The sequence below is a fragment of the Elephantulus edwardii genome, unplaced genomic scaffold (assembly GCF_000299155.1).
Source record: "Elephantulus edwardii isolate Elephantulus edwardi_28Jun2011 unplaced genomic scaffold, EleEdw1.0 scaffold00105, whole genome shotgun sequence".
Lineage (NCBI taxonomy): Eukaryota > Metazoa > Chordata > Mammalia > Macroscelidea > Macroscelididae > Elephantulus > Elephantulus edwardii.
In genome coordinates this window covers 10,692,681-10,718,392 of record NW_006399855.1, presented here as the reverse complement: position 1 = coordinate 10,718,392, position 25,712 = coordinate 10,692,681, and the positions used below count along the sequence as shown (strand labels likewise).

The following is a 25,712-nucleotide window of genomic DNA, read 5'->3' as shown; positions in this document are numbered from 1 at the left end:
TGGTTACTTGACTGCAGCTCAATGAAATCCACTCCTACATGGAGAATATGCAGTTGAGTCTTGAGACGTTTCCACTCAGTTTGCATCTTGCTTCACTAAGCCTTTGAATGCTCAGCACACTGACTGATTCAAGTGTTCAAATCTTTCACAGTTCGAAGAACCATCTTTCAAGTAAGTATCATGGACAGGGTCTGAAGGGTCAGATGTGACCACCATGGTCAATGACCTCACTTCAACAGCATCTGGGAAAGATGGCAGGAGATACACTGAAGGGCCTCTTCATTAGCGCAGTGGGTTTCCACCACAGAGAAAGGTCACATGAGCAACTAAAATATCTCAGTCTTTATTGATGTGTTTCTTTTCTTTTCCAAGTTGAAAAAGGAACCCAAGAAGTGCCACTTGCTTGAACCAGTTCACAGAGAAAAGGCAAGTTCCTTCATGTCTCTGGAGACAGGGTTCAGGATATTAATCTCTCCATCCCTGGGTTAACGAAGGAAAAGTTTCTGAACATGTTCTGGTCCATACTGTTGATGAGTGCTCTGTTAGCGCAGGACAGCTGGGGTTTCTCATTGAGGAACTCTTTGTCGAAGTTGCTGCAGTCATACGGTGATTTCTTGGTGAGGATTTATGGGAGGAAAAAAGGGAACAAAGTCAGCCATTAAATGTGTTATCTTTATTTTCATTATCTAAGCTATAATCTGTGCGTGAGTGTGCTGGTATCTGCAGAGAAACTGAAGTAACAATTATAGACTACTATGTCTACCTTTGATTGTCTTTGTGAACCTGAGACCTTTCCTCAATGTTGCTGGTTGCTTTCAAACTAGCCCCAGTTCACAGTAACCCTCTCCACGATGGGTCGCTGTGGTCCATAAGGTCTTCAGTGGCTGAGTTTTGGAAGTAGATCCCAGGCTTTCCTCCCTGGTCTTATTTAGTGCAGCAGATCTGCTGGATCCTCTTCAGCACCATAGCAACAACCAAGCCTCCACTGACAAGGGCTGGCTGGGCTTGGGATGTCCTGGGCGGGAGTCAAACCTGGGTCTCATGCATGGAAGATGCAATTCTACTAGTGAACCTCTAATGCTCCTACCCTTTTGGCTAGTTAGTACCTCGTGACTCAAACCTAATGCTGCTGAGTCACTTCTGCCACCCCGCAACCTTCCATCAGATTCCCATAGGCGTGAATCTTTAGGGGAGACAGCCTACCTATTGGCTAACACCCTGACATATTAAGAACTACCCACCAGTGTTCCTGGTAAATTGTTGCTGTTATGTACCGCTGGGCTGACTGTGACTCACAGTGACCCTACAAATAGTGTATCTGAACCCTGAGCTGTCCTGGGACATCCTCACTACCTCTGACTCACATGAGCCCATTGCTTCAGTCACCATGTCAACTCATCCTGTTGAGGGTCTTCCTCTCTTACTCTGACCCTCTACCCACCCAAGCATGATGTCCCTTTCCAAGGACTGACCCCTTCTAACAACATGCCCAGAGTATAGTATAATTAAATTCATATAATGTACTTGTACTGCATAAGTTCAAGTAAGGGTTTATAGCGTAGATTTATAGCCTACAGGAATCAGAATTTTCAAATGTTTTTTTTAAAAAAACATTGCGTCAGATGAATTCTGGTCTTTCAGTCTACATGGGCCTGGGAATGGGGAACACTGGAGAGAGGAGAGAGAAGGAAGGGATGGTATAAGGAATTTTGTAGAATCACTTGTTTTTACTCTACTAGTTTTCCTGCCCACTCTGATTTGTTGGAAGCCATCTTGGACTTTTCACATGCTCCTGGGCTGATTGAAATTTGATTCTTCAGCAATATCCAAGGAGCACTAAAGCTAGTAAGCCCACCAGCGTGGCTTTACTTTCAACACAGAAGTTTATTTTCTCATAGTTAGTTGCTGTTGGGTATAGTTGAGATGATTTCCACTCATTAATCCCATGTGGCAGGGAGCTACCTCACAGGATTTTCTGGGCTGTAATCTCATAACGGAAGTAGACTGCCAAATGTTTCTGCTATGGGGCCCCTGGGTGGGTGCAAACATCCTACCTTTTGGTAGGGAGCACACTTCTACTCTCTTATGAGTTGGGCTCACTTGCCAACAACTGGTTTGTTTTGAGGTTAAAGAAGCACAGTTTTCCAAGGATTACCCTGACTTTGTGCTGGATCCTGGAGGTGAGGAGGGGTGGAAGCTGGGACTTGGGGCAGGCATGAGGAATTGTCTGTGAATACGGGAAGAAAGGCCGTGTGTGTTGTGTATGTGTGTGTGTGTGTGAATGTTCCCACTTATAAGTCTTACCACTTTAGGCTTGAAAGGTGGTTCAATTTCCTTTCTTTCAAGTTCTTCCCAATTTATCTCCTGAAACAAAGGGTGCTGGCGGATGTCTCCCCTCACTCCCAGCCTTTTTTCAGGTTCTCTCACAAACAGCTGAAAAGGAACAGAAAGGGCAGAGCTGACTTCTCAATTACCAGTAAGCATCAGATGGATGTCTTATTTCTTAATGAAAGAGCTGTTCCCTTTGGCTCTGAAAGGGTAAAGTTCCAACTTCCTGGAAATATCTGACCACTTGTTTTCTAGTCTTATTTTTCTACTCACTTCAGTGAGTAAGGAGTTGCTCTACTAACCCCAAGTTGTGTCTCTCTGGCAGTTGGAATCTACAAGTGGATCAGAGGGAGGAAAGTGGACAATCTCCCGTGTGATTCACAACCTTGGAAACAGTCTTCGGGGGGGATGTCTTGACTCAACAGCAATGAATCTGAGAGTCAAATTGACACAGCGATTCTCTCCTGAATGAACTGCTCTGAATATTTCTAAGTCTAAGCTTTTGCTTAATTCCTCTATGCCATAGAAATGCTTTCTTGAGTTGTTCCTTTGCCACATATTAGTTATCTCATGATTTATGAGCTGATAGAAGTCTTGGAATGAGTCAAGGGCCCTGCTCACAAGTGGTACTGAAGATTCAGTGAAACAAAGAGAGAGAGACACACACACACACACACACACACACACACACACACACCCAAACATACATATATACATAACACTTTCACATGCCCAGCATATACTATAACTAGTGTATGTTGTTGTTGATTGCCTTCAAGTTGAGCACGACTCACAGCGACCCTATGAACAAAAGGCCTGAAGCCCCTCTACAACTATTGACATTTATCAAAGTTCACAGAGTTTCTGGAGGCATGTTGTTTAGGAAGTGGATGCCACATTTAGTCTGTAAAACCCAATATTATACAGCATTATAGAGTAAGTGTTCAATTGCTTTGTTTGCTTTTCCACTAATGAAGAATTCATTTCTTAGAATTAACAGCATTGTGAGGATGACAAGGGAAAACGTAAGTTCGGATATAAAAGAAAAGTGTTTCAAGCAGTCAACTTTGGATTTTATAAGTCTGAATATTAAGAATCACTTGATGCCTGCAGACCTACTGCTTAAGTCATGGTTTACTCAAAGCCATCTTTTATCAGTATTGGACCATAACTTAAAGGTTGTTGTTGTTATGTGCTGTTAGTCGCTTGCGACTCATCGCAACCCTAGGAACAATAGCCTTGAAACCTGCTTTATCCTGAGCCAGCCCTATTGATTCTGTCACACCTACCCTCATTACCCCAGTCACTGAATCAATCCATTTCATTGAGGGTCTTCCTTTCTTGTGCTGTCCACCCTTCCAAGCATCATGTCCCTCTCCAAGGACTGGTCCCTCATTGCAACATGCCCAAAGTATGTCAGACAAGGCCTCAGAATCCTTACCTCTAACAAGCAGCTTGGTTTCACCCTCTCCAGGACAAACCTATTTTTCTCCTAGCAGTCCATGGTATAGTCAACACTCTTTTCCAGCACCACAGCTCAAAGGTGTTAATTCTCTTTCTGTCATCCCTAGTCATTGTCCAGCTTTCTGACACACAGCAAGTAATTATGAAGACTACAACCTGGATCAGGAGCAACTTAATCTCCAGACTGACACTGTATGCAGTTCAAATATATCAGCTGCTCTGCAGGAGAAAAAGAAAAAATCTGTGCAATTTACTGCTGCTTAGAACCTGCTGGAGGATCTGCTGTGAGTCGTTTCTGACTTGACATAACAACAAAAAACAGCAATGATTTTAAGGTTTGCCTGATTCAGGCCTTGGTCTTTTAAATTACTTGCTATGCATATGAGAGCTGAATTATGAATGATAGAAGAAGAAATGACACCTCTGAGTTGTGGTATTGGATTAGAGTACAGAATATCCAATTGATTGACTGGCAAAAGAACGAACACGTATGTCTAGGAAGCGCTGCAGTCAGAGAGCTCCTTGGACACAAAGATGACAAATCTTCATCTCTCCTACTTTGGCCATGTTGCTAGGAAAGGCAAGGATTCTCCTTAGAAAGACATCATGCTTGGAAGAGTAGAGGGTTAGTGAGAGAAAGACTCCCATCGGTATGTATTAACACAGTGAATGTCACAGCGGGCTCAAGTGTATCAGAGACGGTGAGGACGGCATAGGATAGGATGAGATTCAGATGGGTTGTTCTTAGGGTTGCTATGAGTCATACTTGACTCAGTAGCATCTAACAGCACCTCCACAACTGGTGATCTAGTGATAAGGAGCTGTGCTGTTAACCCAAAGAAACATGGTTCAAATCCACCAGGTATCCCTTGGGAGAAAGATGGGCAATTTCTTCCTGTGTGACTTATTCCTCTGAAAACCCACTGGAGGGCCAGGTATGAGTTGGTTCCAACTCAGTGGCACATAACAATAAACAATGATTTTTAAAGCATTCCTTTACTTCTATTATCTTACTACCTGAAAAACTTTAAATGTTCTATCCTTAAAAAAAAAAGGATGGAACTGTTAGCTAGAGAGAGAGATGATCTACAAAGTATAAACCTATCTTCTTCCGTCTTTCCTTCCCTCTTTCCCTGCCTCTTTTCCATGTAGGGGGGCATCTTTTAAAATTCCAAGTGGAAAGCTCATGCCACTACTTACTTCATCTACTCAACTGCCTCAGACTGACTTCCTCTCTCCTCACTTACAGGGTGCCGACGGGAACTCTCCAGGGACTCCTGGGGTCCCAAAGTACCTGGTCAGAACTCCACTCAGTGGGAAGGATGCTAGCTTGTCACCCAAGAGTCCAACACACAGCGCCTTGAATATGTTTTCTGAGTGTTGGTTTCCTCATCTATAAAATGAAATGTCAGTTTCCTCATTGAAGATCTCTTCAAGTTTTAATGTCCTCTGAGCCCCTAGGTTGTTATTCAAGGCTCTTTATGATCTGATGCTAACCCATGCCTTTTGATTCCCATGGAATGCTCTATTCTGTCTGGACATGACTACTAACGGAATATCCCACACACCTTTCTTACCTCATTCCACGAGACTCTTCTCCCCATATTACACTCCATCTCCTTCCCTGAGCTTATATCCTGCTCTATCTTTCCGGGCCCACCTTCTTTGTGAAGCTGATTTTGATGACCTCAGCATACACTGCTCCTTCTCTCCTTTTAAACTCAAACTCACGGCCATGTGATTTGTTCCATCATTTACTCCAACAAGTGTTTCTTTTTGAGAGTGATGCATCAGGCTAGATGCAAATGGTGACTATTATCCCTATGAAATGAAAATCTGCAAACAGAGATTATTATTATCCCTATTGTTAATCGAGGAAACTGAAGCACAGGGTTAACCACAGCCACAAGTCCAGGAAGAGACAGAGTCTAAAGTGTAAGCAGTGTTCTCTTCATTCTAGTGTTAGTTTCCTGTCTGTTTCTGAGAAAATCATTCCTCCAACAGGGAAACTAGCCCATTGTATTCTTCTTCCAAGTCTGTTTTCCATCTACAGCATGAGCCCTTGAAGGCAGACATCAGCTGTATTTCTACTTCTTACACTGCTTAGCACAGTGCCAAGCAGCGTGTAGGTGCTCAGTAAATGGTGAGGAGATATTTCCATATTAGGTAGCTGCAGGATTGCACACCTTAGATCTTCAAATATGTGCCAGTTTTGTATTTGTAGCAAATAGTATAGTCCTTGATTCAGAAAGAAGAGCAACTGTGTTCACAGTAAAACATGTTTTTTCCATAGACTGAAAAAGCCAAATGAGTCAACAGGTGGAGAGATGGACTGGCTTTTCTTTTATTTTTTTCGGATTGCTTTTGACAAGTACAGAGAATAAACTTGGTTTTACTTCTTCTCTTCAAGACAACAAACGGTGGCTCTCTATTTCTTAAGGACACTATAATATGAGGTAGAAAATTTAAGTGCATCAAGAACAGAACAAACACTAGCTAACAGAACAAACACATGCTTCAGGGAATTAAGTCAGCAGTGACTGCTTTGGGCCAAGTACACACCATGCTAGCCTTTGTGTAAGATTTTTCCCCTCATAACAAATGGCATTTAGTATTTTGTGGTTGTGAGAAAAATGCTTCTAAATGAAGGGGGAAAGTGTTGGAAAGAGGGAGATTAGAATCATACTGCAACACACATGAGTCTGTATGTATCTGTTCATGTGAAAGCTCTTTATCTAGTAGTGGAAATATCAAGCTGTTTTCCATAATGGCTGCACCATTTTGCATTTTCACCAGTAGTGCATGAGAGGTCCAATTTCACTACACCATTGCCAGTGTTTGTGGTTCACTCCTTGGAGGTGAGGATTGTGAAGGTCAAATAAAGAGAGTAATAATTTGCAAACAAACAAACAAAAAAAAGAAAATTTATGATAGGAAGATAATACTGATCTTTGGTTTCCAGGTTAAGTATTTTTCCCAATTTTACACAGACAAGTTCTTTTCTCATTCATTCTGCAGCAAACCTGCCCGTGAGGGCTCCTGAGGACAAGGCCTGGTGACCTTGCTGAAGGCTCAGATCAGCAGTTCCGCCACAGGAACACTGGATGGAGGAAATAAATGTTCATGAAGAAAGCCTTGCTTTTATCCATAAAAGCTGCCAGAAGGGTAGTTTACACTGATAGGAAATAGCATGCCTTTTACATAAATTGCCAGGATGTGGCTGGAACTTGTTTAAATTTACTCCACTGCCTGAGTGAGAAGGCCCTTCCTGGTGACTGAGGATGGTCACAACTTGGCAACTGTCCCAGGGGACAGGCTAGATCTGGAATCTTCTCTCTCTCTCTCTGCCCCTCCTCAGAGTCATCTTTCTATGAAAGGAAGAGGTGTTTTTGGTCTAGATCATTAGTTTTCTATCATTTTCCAAACAATGGATTGTGTATCCTGGGTCATTAAGTGGGGAAGAATTGGGAGTTTATTTGGTAGCGGTGGCCTGGGCAGCAGTGTCACGCCTTTAATTCCTGAAGGGTCACAGCTGCTTCTGAAGTCCACGTGCCCACTTTGCCACCCACATCAATGTCCCATGGAGGCTTAGGAACAACATCTGTGCTGACCTTGTGGGTATGGATGCCACGTACTGTGTTGTCCTGCTCTCCCTGAAGACCAGTTACTTCTGGGGTTAAAATGAATTTTTGTAAAATTCCCTCAAGGCAGTTTCTGAGAAAGAACATCACCAGTGATTTGCAGAACAGGAGGTTCAAAGATGTGGGAGTTACTGGCTCAAAGTTAAAAAGCAAATAAGAGAATGAGATTGGAAGTTAGTCTCTTGGCTAGCAACTGGCATGGTGTTTCATGTTGTCGAACGCATCCATAGCAGACCCTCTAGCAGGATTTCAGAGGCAGTAAATTATAGAAGAAGGGGTTGCTCATCCTTCTCCTATAAAGCAACTGGTGGATCCGAACCATGTGCCTTTGGGATTGTAGCACAGCTTCTGACCACTAGGCCACCAGAGCAGCTGGCATAGTGGATACTAATTTTTCCTAGCCCAACTAGAACTTATGAAAGAACTACCTTCCTCATGGAGAAATGACATGAAAATTTTGCTAACTTATCAGCAATAATAAGCCTAAACTCTTCCTTGTGATTTTCTTTCATTTAATATTCCTTTTAAGCTAACTAGTCTTTTCTGCAGGCCTTCAAACTGGCAGAACCAGTTCAGTCATGGCCAGGGAGGTGACACCAGAATAGACATAAACTAAAAAAAAAAAAAAGAAGGTCAAGCAGAATGATAATTGGAATGGGGCACAGACCTGGAATGGAGGACTGCAAAGAGGGCATAGTGAGTCTGTTCAGGAACCTGATTCAGGAGAAGGAATTATTGCTGAGTCTTTGGAGAGTGATACATATCCAGTGCTGTGTGGTGGGGAACCATCCATGAGGTGGGGACCACTGTTTCCAAGTTAAGTTTCATTCTATTCTCACAATCATTACTATGTTTGAGCACTTTGTTACATCCACAGTGTCAATCCACCTCTGATGAGTTTACTCTTTTTTGCAGATTCTCTACCCTACAAAGTGTGATGTCATCCTTCAAGGGTCTGCCCATCTTCTCATCTTTCTTTCTTTTCTCTCTCTCTCTGTCTTTCTTTCTTTCAGTTTTTTGAGTGACAGTTTATAGATCATATTGGCTTTTTATGCAGTCATTCATAAATTTTTTGAAATTTTTGTGAAAAGCATCAGCTGTCATTGATTAATGTAAATGGCCCATCACAAGGTCTAATCAGCCCCTTATTGTATAGTTCTTTTCCTTTATCCAACTTGAATATTTATTAAATTTCACTCCACTCTCTCTCCTTCACCATCTCGGTTTATACCATCAAGAATGAGTTTGTATGTAAACCTTTCCTTAGCTTTTTACCATCATGGTCTTCTACCATAATTATCTTGTGACTGATTTATGTTACTCTGCATAATTTTTTCCAGATTCATCTATGTTGTACAGTATCTCACAAATTCTTGAAGGTTTTTAAGTGATCTTAATATTTCACTGTGAAAGTACCACAGTGGTTGTTTTCAACTCTGCGATTGTCAAAAATGCTGCTTTACACATTATCACGTGTATGTTAATTTGCATTGCAGCTCATTTCTTTGGGGTATATACTAGTAGCGAGCTTGGGTGGCCTACTGGCTAGAAGCTGTGCTACAATCCCTAAGGCACATGGTTCGCGGCCACCAGCTGCTCAGCAGGAAAAGGATGGGAAGTCTCCTCCATGTGATTAACTGTCTCTGAAAACCCACTGGGTGTGTAGCTATGGGTTGGTTCCAACTCTACAGTACTCAACAACAGCAATACCTAGTAGAGGGATTTCTGGATCAAAACACAATTTTATTTTCAACTCTCTAAGGAAGTATCAATCCAATCTGCTTGCCATAATGGTTGCACCATTTTACATTTCCAGCCCTACTTACCCCTAAGGAGCACTTTGGTTTCACATATACCAAGATAGATTTACGTGTTTTTCTACTAGCCCATGGTGTATTAAATAGTCTTCCTCACCACTCTAATTCAAATGCATCAACTCTTCCTCTGGTTTTCTTTCCCTATTGTCCAACATTCCATGCACACGAGGCAACTGAAATAGCATAGATCAAGCCAGGTACAACTTAATCCTCTAAGCGATCTCTTTGCTCCTTAACCCTTTTAAAAAGTCTTTAGCAGCACATTTGTCCTATGCAATATGTCATTTGATTTCTAGACCACTTCTTTCATTGACGCTGATTGTGGATCCAAGTAAAATGAAATCTTCGACAATATCAACCTTTTCTCTATACATCATGAAGTTGCTTACTTGTCTAATTGGAAGAATTTTTTTCTTTAATTGTGATTTTAACAAAATTTACAGAAAAGTTGGATTTTCATTCATTGATTGTTGCATGTTTCTCTCCATACCCAGCTCACTTAAAAAAAAATCATTGATTTCTGCACAATTTTCTCCCTCCCACCACCCCTCCCCCCAGTCGACTTTGCAATGTACCTCTTATTCTGAACTGTTGTCGTACAAATAATGGCTAAATATGTTCCTTTTAAATAGCTCTTTCCTTCATCTGGTCCAATGCAATGTTCATTATCTATTCCCTCTTTTCCTAGTTTCCCCCACTATCCCCTTGTCAGTCCTGTTTTAGAACAGTGGTATAACAACTTCCTGAAAAGGTCTATGTCAGCCAATTATTTTGGTACAGTGACTCTGTGTATTCTTTCCATCTTCTTTTGATGACTCTGTGCTCATTCAATATACTGCCATAGAATCTTTAAGTACTACAACTTGAGGTTTGAATTTGTTCTTCAGTTCCTTCAGCTTGAGAAATTCTTCCCTTTTTATTTTCTTGACTCCAGCTCTTTGTACATCTCATTAAAATACTTTTCTCTGTCTTACTGAGCTGCCCTTTGAAATCTTCTGCTCAACCTAACTTCCTCATTTCTTCATTTGGTTTCTTGGCAGTCTATTGCAATAGTCAGTGTCCTCTGACATCCATCTTAGTCTTTTCTTCCTCCTATGTCTCTGTGATGACTTTTTACTATACCTAGACCAGGAAGCTATTCCTAGCTTTTGACCTATACTTAGACCAGGAAGTTGTCCAAAGAGAAAAAAGGAACACTGCATGGTTCAAAATCAAGAAAAGAATGTGTCAGGGATATATCTTCTCCAAACCTTTCTAATTTTTATGTGGAACAGATCATTCAGGAGGTTGGATTTTTTGAAGAGGAATGTGGCCTCAGGATTGGAGGAAGACTAATCAATAAACTGCATTATGCAGATCACACAACTTTGTTCACTCAAATTGAAGAGGACCTGGAGCACTTGCTGCAGAAAAGAAAACACTGTAACCTTCAACATGGACTTCATGTCAACATCAAAAAACAAAGATCCTCACCACTGGGCCAGTAGGCTTATCATGATAGATAGAAAAAGGATTGAGGCTATTGATGGTTTAATCTTGCTTGGATCCACAATCAGTATTCTTGGCACTAGCAGTCAGGAAATCAAAAGACTAGTCGCACTGGGAAAATCTTCTGCTAAGGATGTCTACAGTGTTAAAGAGCACTGATGTCAGTTTAGAGAATAAGGTGTGCCTGATTTAGGCCATGGTCTTTTCAATTGCTTGCTATGATCTGAGAGCTGAAAGATGATTAAAGATACAGAAAAAGAATTGATGCCTTTGGGTTGTGATGCTGGAGAAAAGTATTGAACCTACCATGGATTGCTCCATCTCACATACTTTGGGAATTTTTCCAGGAGGGACAAGTCCTTGGAGAAGGACATCATGCTTGGAAGGTAGAGGGTGAGCACAGAAAAGGAAGACCCTGGACAAGACTGATTGACTCAGTGACTGTGGTGATGGAGTCAGGTGTGTCAAAGATGGTGACGCTGGCTCAGGATCAAGCAAGGTTCAGAGCTAATGTTCATAGGGTCACTGTGAGTTGTAGATGATTCAATGGCACTTAACAACAACGGCAAGAAGATCTGCTATATAGGCTCATGACAGTAAGAGTGTGAGTAGGATGGAGTGTTGCTGATTAGAGTTTGGGCAGAGGAAGTGTCCAGATTAGGGAATGAGTTGGATAGCTCATCTTGCAGGAATTTCTGGGAAAGATCTCCCAAATGAGTTTTTCCTCCAAAGAACCTGTGAAAGTGTCTCACAAAAGACAGCCTTCACCACCTGTCAGGCTCAGGGTGTGAAGCCACTCAGCTGTGGAAGAATAACAGCTCCTTCCCCTCATCCTCCCCATCTTTTTAGTGCTTGTGACTTCATAAAATTTGAAAATAGCAGCTTAGGAGTTGTAGAGTGTGCGTCTTTAGGGGTGTGGAGGGTGAACCTGAATGAGATAGTCAGGGACAATACATTCCATTTCATTCCAATACAACCACATTCCATTCTCCAAAGGTGACCAGCCAGCCATGGGATTTGGTCAGAGGAAAGGGGCAGAAACCTTACCTTTAATATAAAACTTACATGATGATTAATATAGAATACACATAAATATAAAACTCAGATAAGGGAGCTCTGGCTTAGCGATCAAGAATTGTGCTGCCAATGTAAAGGTACATTGTTCAAATCCACCACCTTTTCTGTGGGAAAAAGATGGGCCATCGCCTCCTGAGTGATTTAATGCCCCTGAAAACCTACTGGATAGTCAGATACGGGTTGGTTTTGACTTGATGGTACACAACAACAACATGTGATAACTACTAACTTGGACAGGAATTTCTCTTTTAAGACTAGGCTCTACGATTGACTTTTACTTAAGAGTAAACAGAAACACCATGGATTCTGTCCAAGTTTGCAACCAGAGGCAAAGGGGGATTAATGCCACTATGTAAATGTTATAGGACCCTGGGTGGAACAAATGGTCTTTGGTCTGCTATTAATTTAAAGGTTGGGAGTTCAACTCAGCTAGCAGTACTGTGAAAGAAAATCTGGATGATCTATGTGTATTAGGACTTTAGCCAAGAGAATCCTACAGGACAGGACCATTCTACTCAGGAACACGTGGGCCACCATGAGTCAGAATAGATTCAGTCACAAAGGGTTTTGTTTTAAACAAGAGAAACAGCTAAGTTTCAAGCCACCAACTCTGTTTTTTCAACATACCAATTACAATCTCAAAGTGAAGGAATGCAAGAGTCCTGGATCTGATTCTTCGATATTTTTTATATAAATCATAAAGGTTTACCTTATATTCACCTTATTAGCTAATGTAGGGTTTATATTACACTCACTCTAATAGCTAATGTTTGCTATATGGATATTTGATTTAAAATCATGATCATTGGCATCTCAATTAAATTCTGTTTAATATAATTACTGTTTACTATGTATAAATCAGAATCTAGACCTGGCTGGGGCCACTCATCAGGAAATTTAATACTGATCTCACGAGGACCTTGATGACTTGGCTTCTTACCTTCACTAAAAGGTCTCTGGCTTCCTTCTCAAGCCATCGTGGGTAGAAGGGATTGTCCATGCGGATGGAGTGGAAGAGTTCTTCTTCGTCTTGCCCGTGGAAAGGCGACTGACCGATGAGCATTTCATAGAGGAGAACCCCAAAGGACCACCAGTCAACAGAATGGTTGTACTTTTGACCCAACAAGATCTGTGTGACACAAAGCAGAGACCTTATTCTAAAGGGGTTGATGTGGGGACTGTTCGAGGTCATTTAGTAAACAATAGTGCTGGTAATATATTATTTTGACAAAAATCACATTGAAAATGATATCTTTTGACAAGATACTGGAAGAAAATGAGCATAGTGTCAAAATGGAATGAAAATTTTTAAGTTTCAATTTCTGTTTCTCCTCTGGTGTTAAAGGAAGTAAGTGAAGTGTGTTAACTGTGCTATTAGGCTCCTTCTCTCCCATCTGTGATGTGGAGATGTGGGCGGGAGGTACTGGACTGAGGAAATTCAGCATGATAAAATTTCTCTGGTACTTCTGATGTGGACATTTACAATAAAATCTTATTGCCATTGAGTAAATTCTGCCTCATGGATGTCTCACGTGTGTCAGAGTGGAACTCTGCTCCACAGGGATTTCAGAAGTGGATGCCACGCCATTTTTGTGAATTGCCCCTGGGAAGACTTGATCCCTTAACTGCCGCTTAACAGCTGGGCACACCAATCACCTGCACCGTCTAGAGACTTCCTTTAAAACCAACCAAGCCCATGTGACATGCTGACTTCTGCAGTGTGGAGACCTGGTCTGCAGTTCTTATATGTAATCAAGCAACCCAAGTGATCACCTGAACCTAGTCCTTTCCTTAAAATTAACTACTCATTGTTGATTGAATCGGGAGTCACATTTACAGACCCCTTCATGAGTAAGGAAGAAGAGGTAGTCGGATTCTGAGAAATTCTGAGAAATGCTGAGGAGACCAGGCCACTATCTGTAAACATGAAGAGCTAATTCCCAGTATAATTCAGGAGATGGAACTCTAGTCTTGATTTCCAACAAATAGTGCTAACCATCAGCCTTAATGAAATTTTAAAATTTAATTTAAAGAACTAGAATATATAAGCTTTATCTTAAGGCATAATCTAAAAACAGGCGCAGGGAGAATGATAAGAAAAATGCACACAATCAGGTGCAGTATGGGTAAGGAGTTGTGTTGCCAACGCAAGGGCACGCGGTTCAAATCCATCAGCTGCTCCGAGAGGGAAAAATTGGAAATCTTCCTACGGCATTTACAGCCTCTGAACACCCACTAGAACTATGAATCAGCTATGAATTGGCTCTGATTCTATGGCAATGAATTAGAAGACCAGAGTCACATGTATGTCCTAAAACACGCCACAAGAGGGAGCCCAACACAATCATAAATTGTTAAGAGCACATCTTTGTAAACAACTTCATTTTGACAGGACAAATGAAAAGAAATTTGGACAGGAGACAGATGCAGTTGAAATTAAGTCTTCCAGACTAAGTGATGTTAAAAAAAAATAAGTCTTAAATTAAGAGGAAGATTGAAAATGCAAATTTACACTCAATTACCAGCTGGGTGAAGCCGTGGAGGCTTAGTGGTCAAGAATTGTCCTACAGTCCCAAAGGTATACAGGTCGAATCAGTCAGCAGCTCCCGGAAGAAAGGCAATCTCTTCCCTTGTGATTTACGGTCTCTTGAAAGCCCGATGGAGGGGACAACTATGGTTTGGGTTCAACTCGGTGGTACACAACAGCGGCAAACCTGTTGGTGTCATCAGCCACTGTGCAGGTATAAGGGGTGGTAATTTGTTTCCATATAGATTTATAACCTTGGAAATATCATGGGACAGTTGTACTCTGTTCTGTAGAGTTGCTGTAAGTTGGAATAACTTAGGTTTTGCTATGTGTTAGGTATTTTGTTCACGCATTTATATACCCTGTTTGCTGAAACTAGGAGGACTTGAAGTTCTTGCTGCAGAAGACTGCAGCCTTTAATATAGATTGAATCTCAACATCAAGAAAACAAAGATTCTCACCACTGGGCCAATTGGCAGCATCATAATACATGGTGGGTGAAGAGATTGAGATTGTTGACAGCTTCAGTTTGCTTGGCTCTACAATCAACACTCTTGGTACCAGCAGCCAGGAAATTAAAAGATGAATTGCACTGGGAAAGTCTGTTGTCAAAGACCTCTCCAGAGTACTGAAGAGCAACGATGTCAGTCTGGAGACTAAGGTGTGCCTGGTACAGGCCATGGTCTGCAATTACTTGCTATCCATCAGAGAGCTGAACAATGACTAGGGATGATAGAAAGATAATTGATGCCTTTGAGCTGTGGTGTTGGAGAAGAGTAATGAATATACCATGAATTGCTACAAGAACAAACAAGTTTGTCCCAGAGAGGGTGAAACCAGGCTGCTCTTCGGAGGCAAGGATTCTGAAGCTTTGTTTGACATACTTTGGACATGTAGCAAGGCGAGATGGGTCCTTGTAGAAGGATGTCATGCTTGGGAGGGTAGAGGTGAGATCAGTCTTTGGGAAGGATGGCATGCTTGTCAGCACAGGAAAGGAAGACTCTCAATGAGATGGATTGATTCAGTGACTGGAGTAATCGGGATAGGTGTGTCGGAGACAGTGAGATTGGCACCGGATAGAGCAGGGTTTAGGGCTGTTGTACAGAGGGTCGCTATGAGTTGCAAGTGACTCGACGGCACATAACAACAACACAATATCCGTTATAAAATTACTCCTCACCCCCCACCACCAAATGGCTTAGTGGGAAGCAACTGTGCTCTAATCTGAAAAGTGTGTTTCAAATCTCCTCCCATGTGTTTTACTGCTTCTGAGAAGTCTCTGGAGGGTCAGCTATGGGTTAGTTTCCTACTTTAGAACACACAACAACAAAAACAACAATAACAACAACTACCACCCCCCCCCCCCAAATACGTAGTTATCTCTATTTTGCAGAGGATGACAAACAGAGTGAAGGAAGTTAATGCCTTATCCTCCAATGGACTTTTAGAGGGACTTTAACTGCACAGGAGGAGACCACCCATCTTTCTCCTGCACAGCAGCTAGTGCATTTGAACCACTTGCCTTTGGGATTGGAGCACAGTTTCTTACCACTAGGCTACCAGAGCTCCTGAAGAGGAGCTACCCTAAGAGGTAACAAATCCCTGGAGTGCCCAGAGCTCCTGAAGAGGAGCTACCCTAAGAGGTAACAAATCCCTGGAGTGCAAAGTGTGTGTGTTCTCCCATGTTCCCTCATCTACCGTTAGGTGCTGCTGAGGTAACTTCTACTCAGAGTAACCAATAAAGTGAAATCCTACCTGATCCTCACAGCTCTGCTCACCACCATCACGTCACACCGTCCTCACAGCTCTGCTCTGCTTCATCGCCCTCTTCCACTAACTGTTAATCTGCCTAGTTGAGAGTCTTCCCCTCTTTTGGGGACCCACTGCTTTTCCAGATCATTGTTAAGGGACTGACCTGCCTGCTAACATGGTCCAAAGTATGTGCAATAACTTCAAGGCATAGATTTCAAGTTGAAATTGACCCACAGCACACAGTAAGAACTGAGTAAAACTGAGTGCTAAGTCTTAATAAGCGCTGGTATTTGGGGATTTTGGCTACATAATGCTCCTTTTGTTACATAATGCTGTTTCCTGGATCTAAGCCTTGACTGATCATGCTAACTCTATTCTGTATTTTTAAATAAGCTGTGGAGACACACTGGGTAGGTCAGCTCCTTTCTCTCTTTTGGCCCCTGATGCTTTTGCTTTGATTTGGTCTTATCTTTTTTATTCTGTCCCTTTCTCTATTCTAATTTTTCTGAACCCAAAGCATCCAGATGCACAGCTCTGAATGCTCACCTTGAAATAACTCCAGTCACATGATGTCAGTCACTCTCCCTTTCTTCCTTAAAACAAGATACATGACCTTCCCTTGTATCTTATTCTTGGAGATAAGAACCTCCAGATTGTACAGATGATTAGATGCCCAGCTACCCAGCTACTAACTAAAAGGTAAGAGGCACCTCCAGACAAAAGCTGGGCAATTGACTTCTGAGAAATCAGCCACTGAAAAACCGAGGGAGCACCCTTCTATGGACACAAATGAGTTCACAGCAGAGTCACCAACAAGATGTAATTAAGGTTTAGAGGAAGGATAGGACACTTCTAATATTTGTCCTGGAGGGTCTGAGAGAGTAATGGGCAAATAAGAATGAGAAGGTGGTAAAGCAAGTGGAGCCTTAGGAAAAGAATCCAATTCTGATGCGAACGAAAGGTGGAGGTTGGAGAGGATTATCGTATAAAAGGGGCCCTGAGGCAGGGACATGTTCAGTATATGTTTCAAAACTCAATTCATCTCATGACCCTCCAGTGTCATGAGAAGCTGCAAACTACACAGAGGAGATGACCCATCTTTCTCCCTCCAAGCAATGGGTAGATTTGAACTGCATGCTTTTGGGGTGGCAGCACATTTCTTTACCCTCTTGACCACCAGAGTCCTCCATATGCCTAGAGATAGATATTAGTGTGCATAGTTTATTCAAGAAACCCTGGTGGTGATTACTCTGAGCTGGATGGTAGGAGACTGGACGCAAATTGAGGTTAAGGTCGCTGTTCATGAGACACTCAGTTTATTGATAACTTGGATACACACATGGTTTGGAAGTTATACAAAAGAAAATAGATTGTTCCTAAGTATACAGAGATATCAGAAAGAAGACAGCTTTGGAGGTGGGAGTAACCATACACCAAGACACTAAGATGGCAATGACAGATAAGAACATGGTATGGCATGGTTAGGGAGGGTCAGTAATTTTATGTGAGCAGAACTGAGGAATGTGTGGTTAAGAAACATGACAGATCATGAGTTACACTTTGAAGCAGCAGTCAAGAAATCAAATGAAGTATTGCCTTGGGAGAATGTACTGTGAAAGACCTCTTTAAAGTGTTAACAGATGAAGGAAAGAACTGTTTAAAATGAATATATGATTAGGCATTGTATGTGCAACAACAGCTCAGAAAATGAGATACATTGCAAAGAGGACTGGGGAGAGGGAGACGGGAGGGAGATGGAGTAAAAATAAGCAACAGTGAGTGAATGAAAATCTAACTTTTCTTTTGTCAAAATCACAATGAGAAGAAAAATTTTAATAAAAAACTAAGTCTATGAGAACAAAAAAATTAAATTGTTACAAAAATGTCAAGATGTCAATTTGAGGACAAAGGTGCACATGACCCAAGCAACGGTATTTTCTATTTCCTCACATGCATATGAAAGCTAGACAATGTATAAGGAAGACTAACAAAGATTTGGGGGGCTGCTTTCCAGTTTCGGAAGATGAGCGGAGCAGCTGAATTCTACAAAGGTGTGTTTTTTGTTTTGGTTGAGGCTTGGGTGTGGTCTATTGTTTTGGTCTCCTATTTATTAAAAAAAGGCATTTGCACCCTTGGGCCTATAGTCCTCAGGCCTGGTTTTTAATTGTTTCCAGTCAAACATCCTTCTAAGTGGTATAGCACTGGTCTGTCCAGTTGCTGTACAGAGATAACTCATGGTTGCTGTGATGCTAAACACTGTGACACTGATGTGTCAAATGTGATAACGGTTACCCATGGAGGACAGTGTTTGGTGGAACTTCCTGATTAAAACAAGCTTGAAAGTAGGAGTGGCCTTCACTTCTGAAATAGCTTGCCTCTGGAAACCCTATGAATTTAGAGAAACTATGAAAGTTATGCATGTTCAGTACTTCTGTTCGTAGAGTCACTATAAGTCTATGACTAGATGGCACTTCACAACAACAAACAAACAAAGAATTGATGTCTTTGAATTATGGTGTTGGCAATGAAAACTGAATATGCCATAGACTTGGCAAAAAGATGAACAAATCTATCTTAACAGAGGTGCAAGTAGGGGTGCTCCTTAGAGGCAAGGATGGGTGCAACTTCATCTTACATACGTGGACATGATGTCAGGCAGGACCAGTCTCTGGAGAAGGGCATCACACTTCGTATGAGAGAAAGTCAGTGAAAACCAGAAAGGCCTTCAATGAGATGGTGGGCTAAGTGGCTGCAAGAATGGGCTCAAACACAGTGATGATTATGGGAATGGCGCAAGATCAGGTGGTGTTTCAGTCTGTTTACGCAGAAACGTTAGGAGTGGAAAATGACTAAACAGCACCTAACACAACAACGTTCAAGGTTCTGCCCGGCATCCAGCAGGTCATGGGAACTTCTGGAAGATTTCACAGCACTGGGAGGTCTGGATATTAGAAAGGTAAATCTGTGACAGGCTTTTGAAGAAGGCAAATCTGGTGATTTGTACAGCAGTGGCTTTCAAAATGGAACATGCACCGAGGAGCCAAATAGTTGATCTAATGAGATATGGGAAGAAAACAGCAGACTATTTCTTTCTATCAATTAAAAAAAATATAAAATGGGAAGAATTTCAGTTCCATGAGAATATAAGTTTGGCACTGGTACCCTGGTTTATCACTTTACACAGTGAAGGAGGTAACGTCAGGGGAGAATGGGCAGCCTCTGCTCAGAAGCAGCATGGTGGTGAGCTGAGTCATTCTACTTCAGTGTATCATAAGGTGTATTACTGTTTACATCGTGCACCCAATTAAGTGAACTGATTGGCTTCATTTTAACTAATTTTCACAAAATGGGTAAATAGCTTAAGTTATGTGCAATGAGGCTTGGACTGAAGATAATACTGAATAATGCACACAGAAGCAGAATATAAGAACATGGGTGAGCTGACACCTCTCACACTCTTAGTTTAAGCTCTCTGTCGGCCATATGATGGGACTAAAGTCAGTGATGGTCTATTTAGCTCTGGCAAGAAGTTAGCTGGAAAACTAGATGTATCCAAAATACTGTTTTAGATTATGGGTTAGAACAGAATATTGCCAGTAAAGAACCCTGCCTTGAGTACATATTGTAAGTCTGTGGGATTGTGGCCTTCTGAGGTGTTTTACCAGATATGACACTCATTAACACCATGCACCGGAATAAACAAACTTTATCAGACCTTTGAATCATTGAGTCATGGAGTTTTAAAGAAAGATTTTTTTTAAAAAGGTATTTTATCTGATTTCAGTGAGAGTATCTTTTTGTACTATTAAGAAATATAATAAATCTTAGATCTCTAAACCTACTATTTCTTTCATATTCAGCTCAACTTAATTATAGTTCGAGGGTCATGCTATATAACACAGAGAGTATACTGAGTGTAAATAATTCCTATATGGTTAAGTATACATCTATAGAAGTGCTGTTTTCACTGAGGGAGTATGATCAAAAAGTCTACTGACCTGTCCAAAGAAGAGATGGGTGCCGACGGAGAAGGTAGGCAGGCACAGTTCTGCCTTGTTTTATGATGCTTCACAAATACTATGTTTTACAAACTGGAAGTTTGTGACAATTATGTATTAAGTAGATCTATTGGTGCCATTTTTCCAATAGTTCATGCTCACTTGGTATCTCTATGTCATATTTGGGTAATTTTTACAGTATTTATTTCAAACCTTTTCATAATGCTATTGGACATTTCATAGACTGTAGTGGGGTGCAAACATAACTTTTATATGCACTCTTAAGTTGGAACCAACTCATAGCGGACCCTCTGGTAGGTTTTCAGAGGCTGTTTATCAGACGGGAAGAGATTGACTCATCTTTTCCCGTGAAGCAGTTTGTGCATTTGAACCACTTGCCTGTGGGCTGGCAGCATAGCACCTTATCATTAGGCCAACCGGGACTTCCTTATACGCTCTGTTGTAGTTGTTGTGTGCCATGGAGTCAGAATTAATTTACTGGGGATTAATCATAAAGCTGTACAATATGATGGTTGGGGTGAGCTCTGTGGCCTAGTGGCAAGAAGCTGTACTGCAATCCTAGAGGTGAACAGTTCGAGTCCACCAGATGCTCTTCTGGAGAAAGAGGGACAATCTCCTCCTGTACCAGCCAAATCTGATTTGATGGTACACACACACACACACACACACACACAAAGAAATCTTTTTAATAAATTAAAAAAAAAACACACCAAAACCCAATATAATGGGTGGGGGTAGGGTGAGGGAAATTGGAAGAATCTGTTCTTGAAAACTATGTTTTCAAATTTTGTAAATAAACCAGTATATTTAAAAAGTCAACTTGGGGGCGAGGAGGAGGGAAGGAGAGGGGGTAAACTGTGCAACAGTGAATGAATGAATGAAAATCTAAATTTTCTGTAAACTTTGTTAAAATCAAAATTAAAATAAAAATTGTATTTAAGAGTAAAAAAGTATATAGCTGATCTTCCTGTGGGTTTTCAGAGGCAGGAAATCACACAGAAGGAGACTGTTTATCTTTCTCCTTTGGAGCAGATGGGGTTTAGAATCACCTGCCTTTGAGATTGCAGTGCAGCTTCTTACCTCTAGGCCATGAAAAAGAAAATGTTTGATTTGCTTTATTTTGCCATTCGATTCATTGTAGTGTCTGGGAACAAAATCGCAGTATCTCCGAGGTATGCCTGTTACGGTGTCACAAGGGTCCAGGAGCAAAGCTGCTGAGAGACTAGGCTAAAGTGGCAGCATTGAGTATAGGGAAGAATTTGACATTGATACAGAGAAATCAAAGGGATGTATTTTGCAAGTAGAGAAAGAAATTGAGATTCTTAATCCAGTCACCAGACTGGGGGAGAAAACAGACATCAGAGCTTCCTGAGGTCAATATACAGAAGGTCATGGTGTTTGACTGCATTTGTGAATACACAATAGACGAAAAGCTTGATTAATTCCTAGTGTTCTCGCTAGGCAACTGGAGAGATAGAATATTAATCCACCAAGAAAGAGGAAAAGGAAAGGAGTCAAATTTCACTAGGAAAATGAGTTCGGGGTCTGTTATGATTGACAGGTCTGTGGAATCTAGGTTGGAGGTCTTTAAAAAAATGCACATGTGTATTGGGGCAAAAGGGTTTGGGCTGCGCAGGTTGAGTGTAAAGTTACCACGTTGGTGGGAGTTAAACTCATCGTTGTGGAGTACCGTACAGTCAGAATCAACCCATAGTTGACCCTCTGGTGAGAGTTCAGAGACAATTACTTGCACAGGAAGAGAATGCCCACCCCTCTCCTGAGGAGTAGCTGGAGGCCTTGAATCCTGGGCCTTTGGGATTGGAGTACAGTTTCTTGCCTCTAGGCCACCACAGCTGCTCTTGGAAAATGTCCAGTGAGAAAAACAAAGGATCAAGAATGAAATCCTATGACGCAAGCAAGCATGTTGCTGGAGGTAAATTCCAGGGAAAACAGAAGGCGGAAGAGAGGATTGCCAAGGATAGGCTACTGCACAAAGCATTTGTGGTCAGGAACGAATGAGGAGAGCAAGAGCTTTCCAAGGTGGACACACAGGAAAGGAACTGAGGGAGCTCACGTGAGGTGGGATCTGCTGAGAATGACATAGAGATGGTCTGTGCCGAGTGACTCTGCTTTAGAATTTTTACTAATGAGACTTCAATAACTGGGCTGAGTTTCCTCTGTATGATCTTCTTCACTTGTATCTTAGTTTTGGCTTCATTTCAAACTGGAAATGGGCTTAATTCATCAATACCTGTATTTGGGCTGGTTTGAACTGAAGCACAAGTCTCTTCTATCACAATGTTATTAAATCAATGAACCAAGCTCTGTGAGACCAACAATTCCTTCTAAGTGAAAAGCCATAAATATTTTTTTGTTGTTGAACAGAGGCCAACTGTGCATTTAAACAAGATTAAATTAAAATATCACATAATCAGAGAGCAGAGTAACATATTTGTTAGCCTTGGGCCGCTGTAATTACATGCACAGTGATAGGGATTTGAAGCTAAGTTTTGTCCAGGGAGCTGGAAGTCTATCTATCATTACCTTTATCACTCATTCTCTTATTTTTCTTCCAAAAGGGATTTTGCTAGCACCACACTGAGCCAAGCATCCTTAGATCTCAAAATGGGTAAGATTATGTAATTCTACATATGATAAAATGATGCATACACTTTGTACTAACGCCAATTGCCAGGTTATGATGTTGTTTTACAATTATTTAAGACATAATAATTGCAAGTAAATAGGTAAAGAGTAGATAGATAGAGAATGTGTCTATAATATTGTTCTATGTAAAAGCTGAACTCTTTAAGCGTTGGAGAGATATTTAGCTAACAACATCCATAAAACAATAATGCCAACAAATGCGTGGGACTGGATAAATGAAACAAATACTCAGAAAAACAAAACATAAATTCCGAGGAAAAAAAATATATTTAACATCTTACAATTTTAAAAGGAGGAAGAAATAGTAGTGCTTGACCTACCTCTGGGGCGATATAGTCAGGCGTTCCACAAAAAGTATTCGTCCGTGCATCTCCTAGCATGTTTTCCTTGCACATTCCAAAGTCTGCTATTTTGATATGCCCGTCTTTGTCTAACAGGATATTATCTAGCTTCAGGTCCCTGAAAAAAGCAAAGCAAAGCAAAATTTCACTTTAACAAACACAGCTTTGTTACAATGGAGGGGTGGTGCTGAGCTCCATAGTGAAGAGTTCCTTTGAAACCTTGTTCCTCATCTAGGGCTTTGTTCTGGGTTTGCTTCCTCTCTCTGGCTCTTTTCACCCTTTGACTACTGTCTCATGCTTGGGATTCCCCCAGTAGCCCTTCCCCCCGCCCCCCCTCCAGCCTTTCCAGGGTCTGATTCATACAGATGTTCTTATCTTTCTATCTGAAACACAGCACTCAGCACATCTTTGGAACTTAGTATTTTTTGAGTAGCTACTGAGAAAGGGCATAAAGGTTTATGTGCATCATATTTTTACACAAATAGCATGCATCTTTTACATTTCTTTGTTTATCCTTTCCCCTCCCAAGGGGTACTTTCATAGTCCATTTTTTTCTTACATATTGCAAATCACATTTAAAAAAAAAGCCTACTGGGGGAAGGAAGCTGTTGACAAACAAATACAGAAGACATGTGGTGTTATTTACATAAAAATATGATAATCTCACCAATGTAACTAATTATTTTATGCAGTTGTGTAGCTATAAAGCACATGTGTGAGAATATGTGCGCGTAACAGCATTTTCCTTTGTTGTGTGTGGTTCTTGTGTGCCTCTCCAATTCTTCTTTTTGTAGCATTAATTTTAAGAGAAGCCTTAAGAAACAAAGTCTGGGTCTAAAGAAAGTGCTAACGATGAAATAGCATCAGGGACTTGGTGGTTAGTGAAGTGTTTTGTATAGATGGTATCTGACATAATACAAGGGGGGAACCAAAACACAGGTGGCTCAAATCCACCAGATGCTGTGAGTCAGGGAAAGATGGTCAGTCTCTGCCTGTGCAATTCTCAGCCTTTGAAACCCTGCTGGAAGGTCAGCTATGAGTTCTGAATCAACAGTAAAATCCCTAGTTAGACACGAGCAGAAAAGAGAGAAAAGGAAAGGGCAATTTTTTGCTTGGAGGACACTGAGCTTTTGTTAATGGTGATGGAAAAATTGGAGACAGAAAATGGTTGAACAAGAGGATAAATAGAACTAATGTCACTGACTTGTACATAAGAAGGATGTTGAAAAGGCAAAATAATGTTTTATATAGATATGTTCTATAATTTTATGAAATGTTTCATTCTGGAACCAAAATAAACTTGATGCTAGAAAAAAAATCAGAGTTATACAGTTGGAATAATTTGAGAATTACACTGATTTTTTTCTCTTTTTAACAATTATGATTGGTATTGAAGTTTACAAAGCACATGCCCCTTAATCAATGTTGTGGACATTCTGTTCCACAACACCAATTACACAATGTCTGATTATCCATTCCACACTGTCCTTTTCACCCATCCCAATAAGTGTTGTCTATCAATTTTCCCCCCTACTTCCCACCTATCTCTCTCCTTGACAGCCATACAAGATTGATTCTCTTTCTATTTAAACTTTTCTCTAGGTTTTTGTAATGATGATCTTATACAGTACTTTTCCTTTTGTTACTGACTTATTTCACTCAGCATAACATCCTCTAGACTCAGCCACGTTGTGTGGTGTTTCACACATTCTTCCTGTTTTTCAGTGTTGCATAGTACTCTACTATGAGAATGTTTTATAATTTCTCTATCCATTTGTTCATTGATAAGCATTTGGTTTGCTTACATCTCTTTGCTATTAAGAATAATACTGCAATAAACGTAGGTGTGAATGAATCTGTTCATGTCACAGATCTTATTTCCTTAGGGTATATTCCTAGTGGAATATCTAGATCAAATGAAATGGTACTTCTATTTTCAACTTTTTGTGCCGTTTAACTCATATTAGCTCCAACTCCAGAAATCCTTGGAAAAGGACCAAAGATTGAGAATTCCAGAGTAAAATCTGAGTATCTACTTTCAACTTTCTACGAAAATGGCAAACTGATTTCCACAGTGGTTGTATCATTTTACATTCTCACCGATGGTGGTTCCAGTATCACCATATCCTCATCAGCATTTGTTGTTTGCTCTCTTGTTGAACTCTGCTATTGTTGCTGGGGTAGGATGGTATCTCATCGTGGTTCTGGCATGTATCTCTCTAATAACTTGTTATCTTGAGCATTTCTGTTGGGTGTTTATTTTCTTCCAAGCTGAATGTCTTCTTTTAAAAAAATTTTTATTATATTTTTTATTATTATTAATTTAAATGAAAATTTACAGAGACTTTAGGTTTCCTTGCATTCATTGTTGCACTTTTCTTCCTGTCCATCCCTCCGCCCTAGATTGCTCTTCTCTTTGAAAAGTAAAATTCTTTCATTGTTATACAGTCCCTCCCTGCAAGTCCACTGCACTATGCAGCCTTCGTTCTGGACTCCTGTCATGACAATAATACCTAATGTGGTCTTTGATGAGGAGTCTTCATATGTCTGCTCCTTTTCTTTTTTTTTCTCTCCTTTTCTAGTAGGGTTGT

General features: G+C 40.9%; 1 protein-coding gene across 3 annotated transcripts in view; it reads right to left on the bottom strand.

Annotated features, from left to right (window-relative positions):
• Positions 1-211: 211 nt before the first annotated feature.
• PRKCQ (protein kinase C, theta) overlaps positions 212-25,712 on the bottom strand; it is a 121,071-nt gene continuing 95,570 nt past the window's right edge. Inside the window, exons 14-17 of one of the 3 annotated variants that reach the window (XM_006891858.1) lie at positions 23,101-23,239; positions 12,756-12,944; positions 2,305-2,433; positions 212-613 (exon numbers count right to left, since the gene is read on the bottom strand). In XM_006891858.1, the coding sequence (XP_006891920.1) occupies positions 458-613; positions 2,305-2,433; positions 12,756-12,944; positions 23,101-23,239 (613 nt within the window). In that variant the 3' untranslated portion in view covers positions 212-457. The remainder of the gene's footprint in view (positions 614-2,304; positions 2,434-12,755; positions 12,945-23,100; positions 23,240-25,712) is intronic. The other 2 variants (XM_006891860.1, XM_006891859.1) reach the window with 2 other exon arrangements.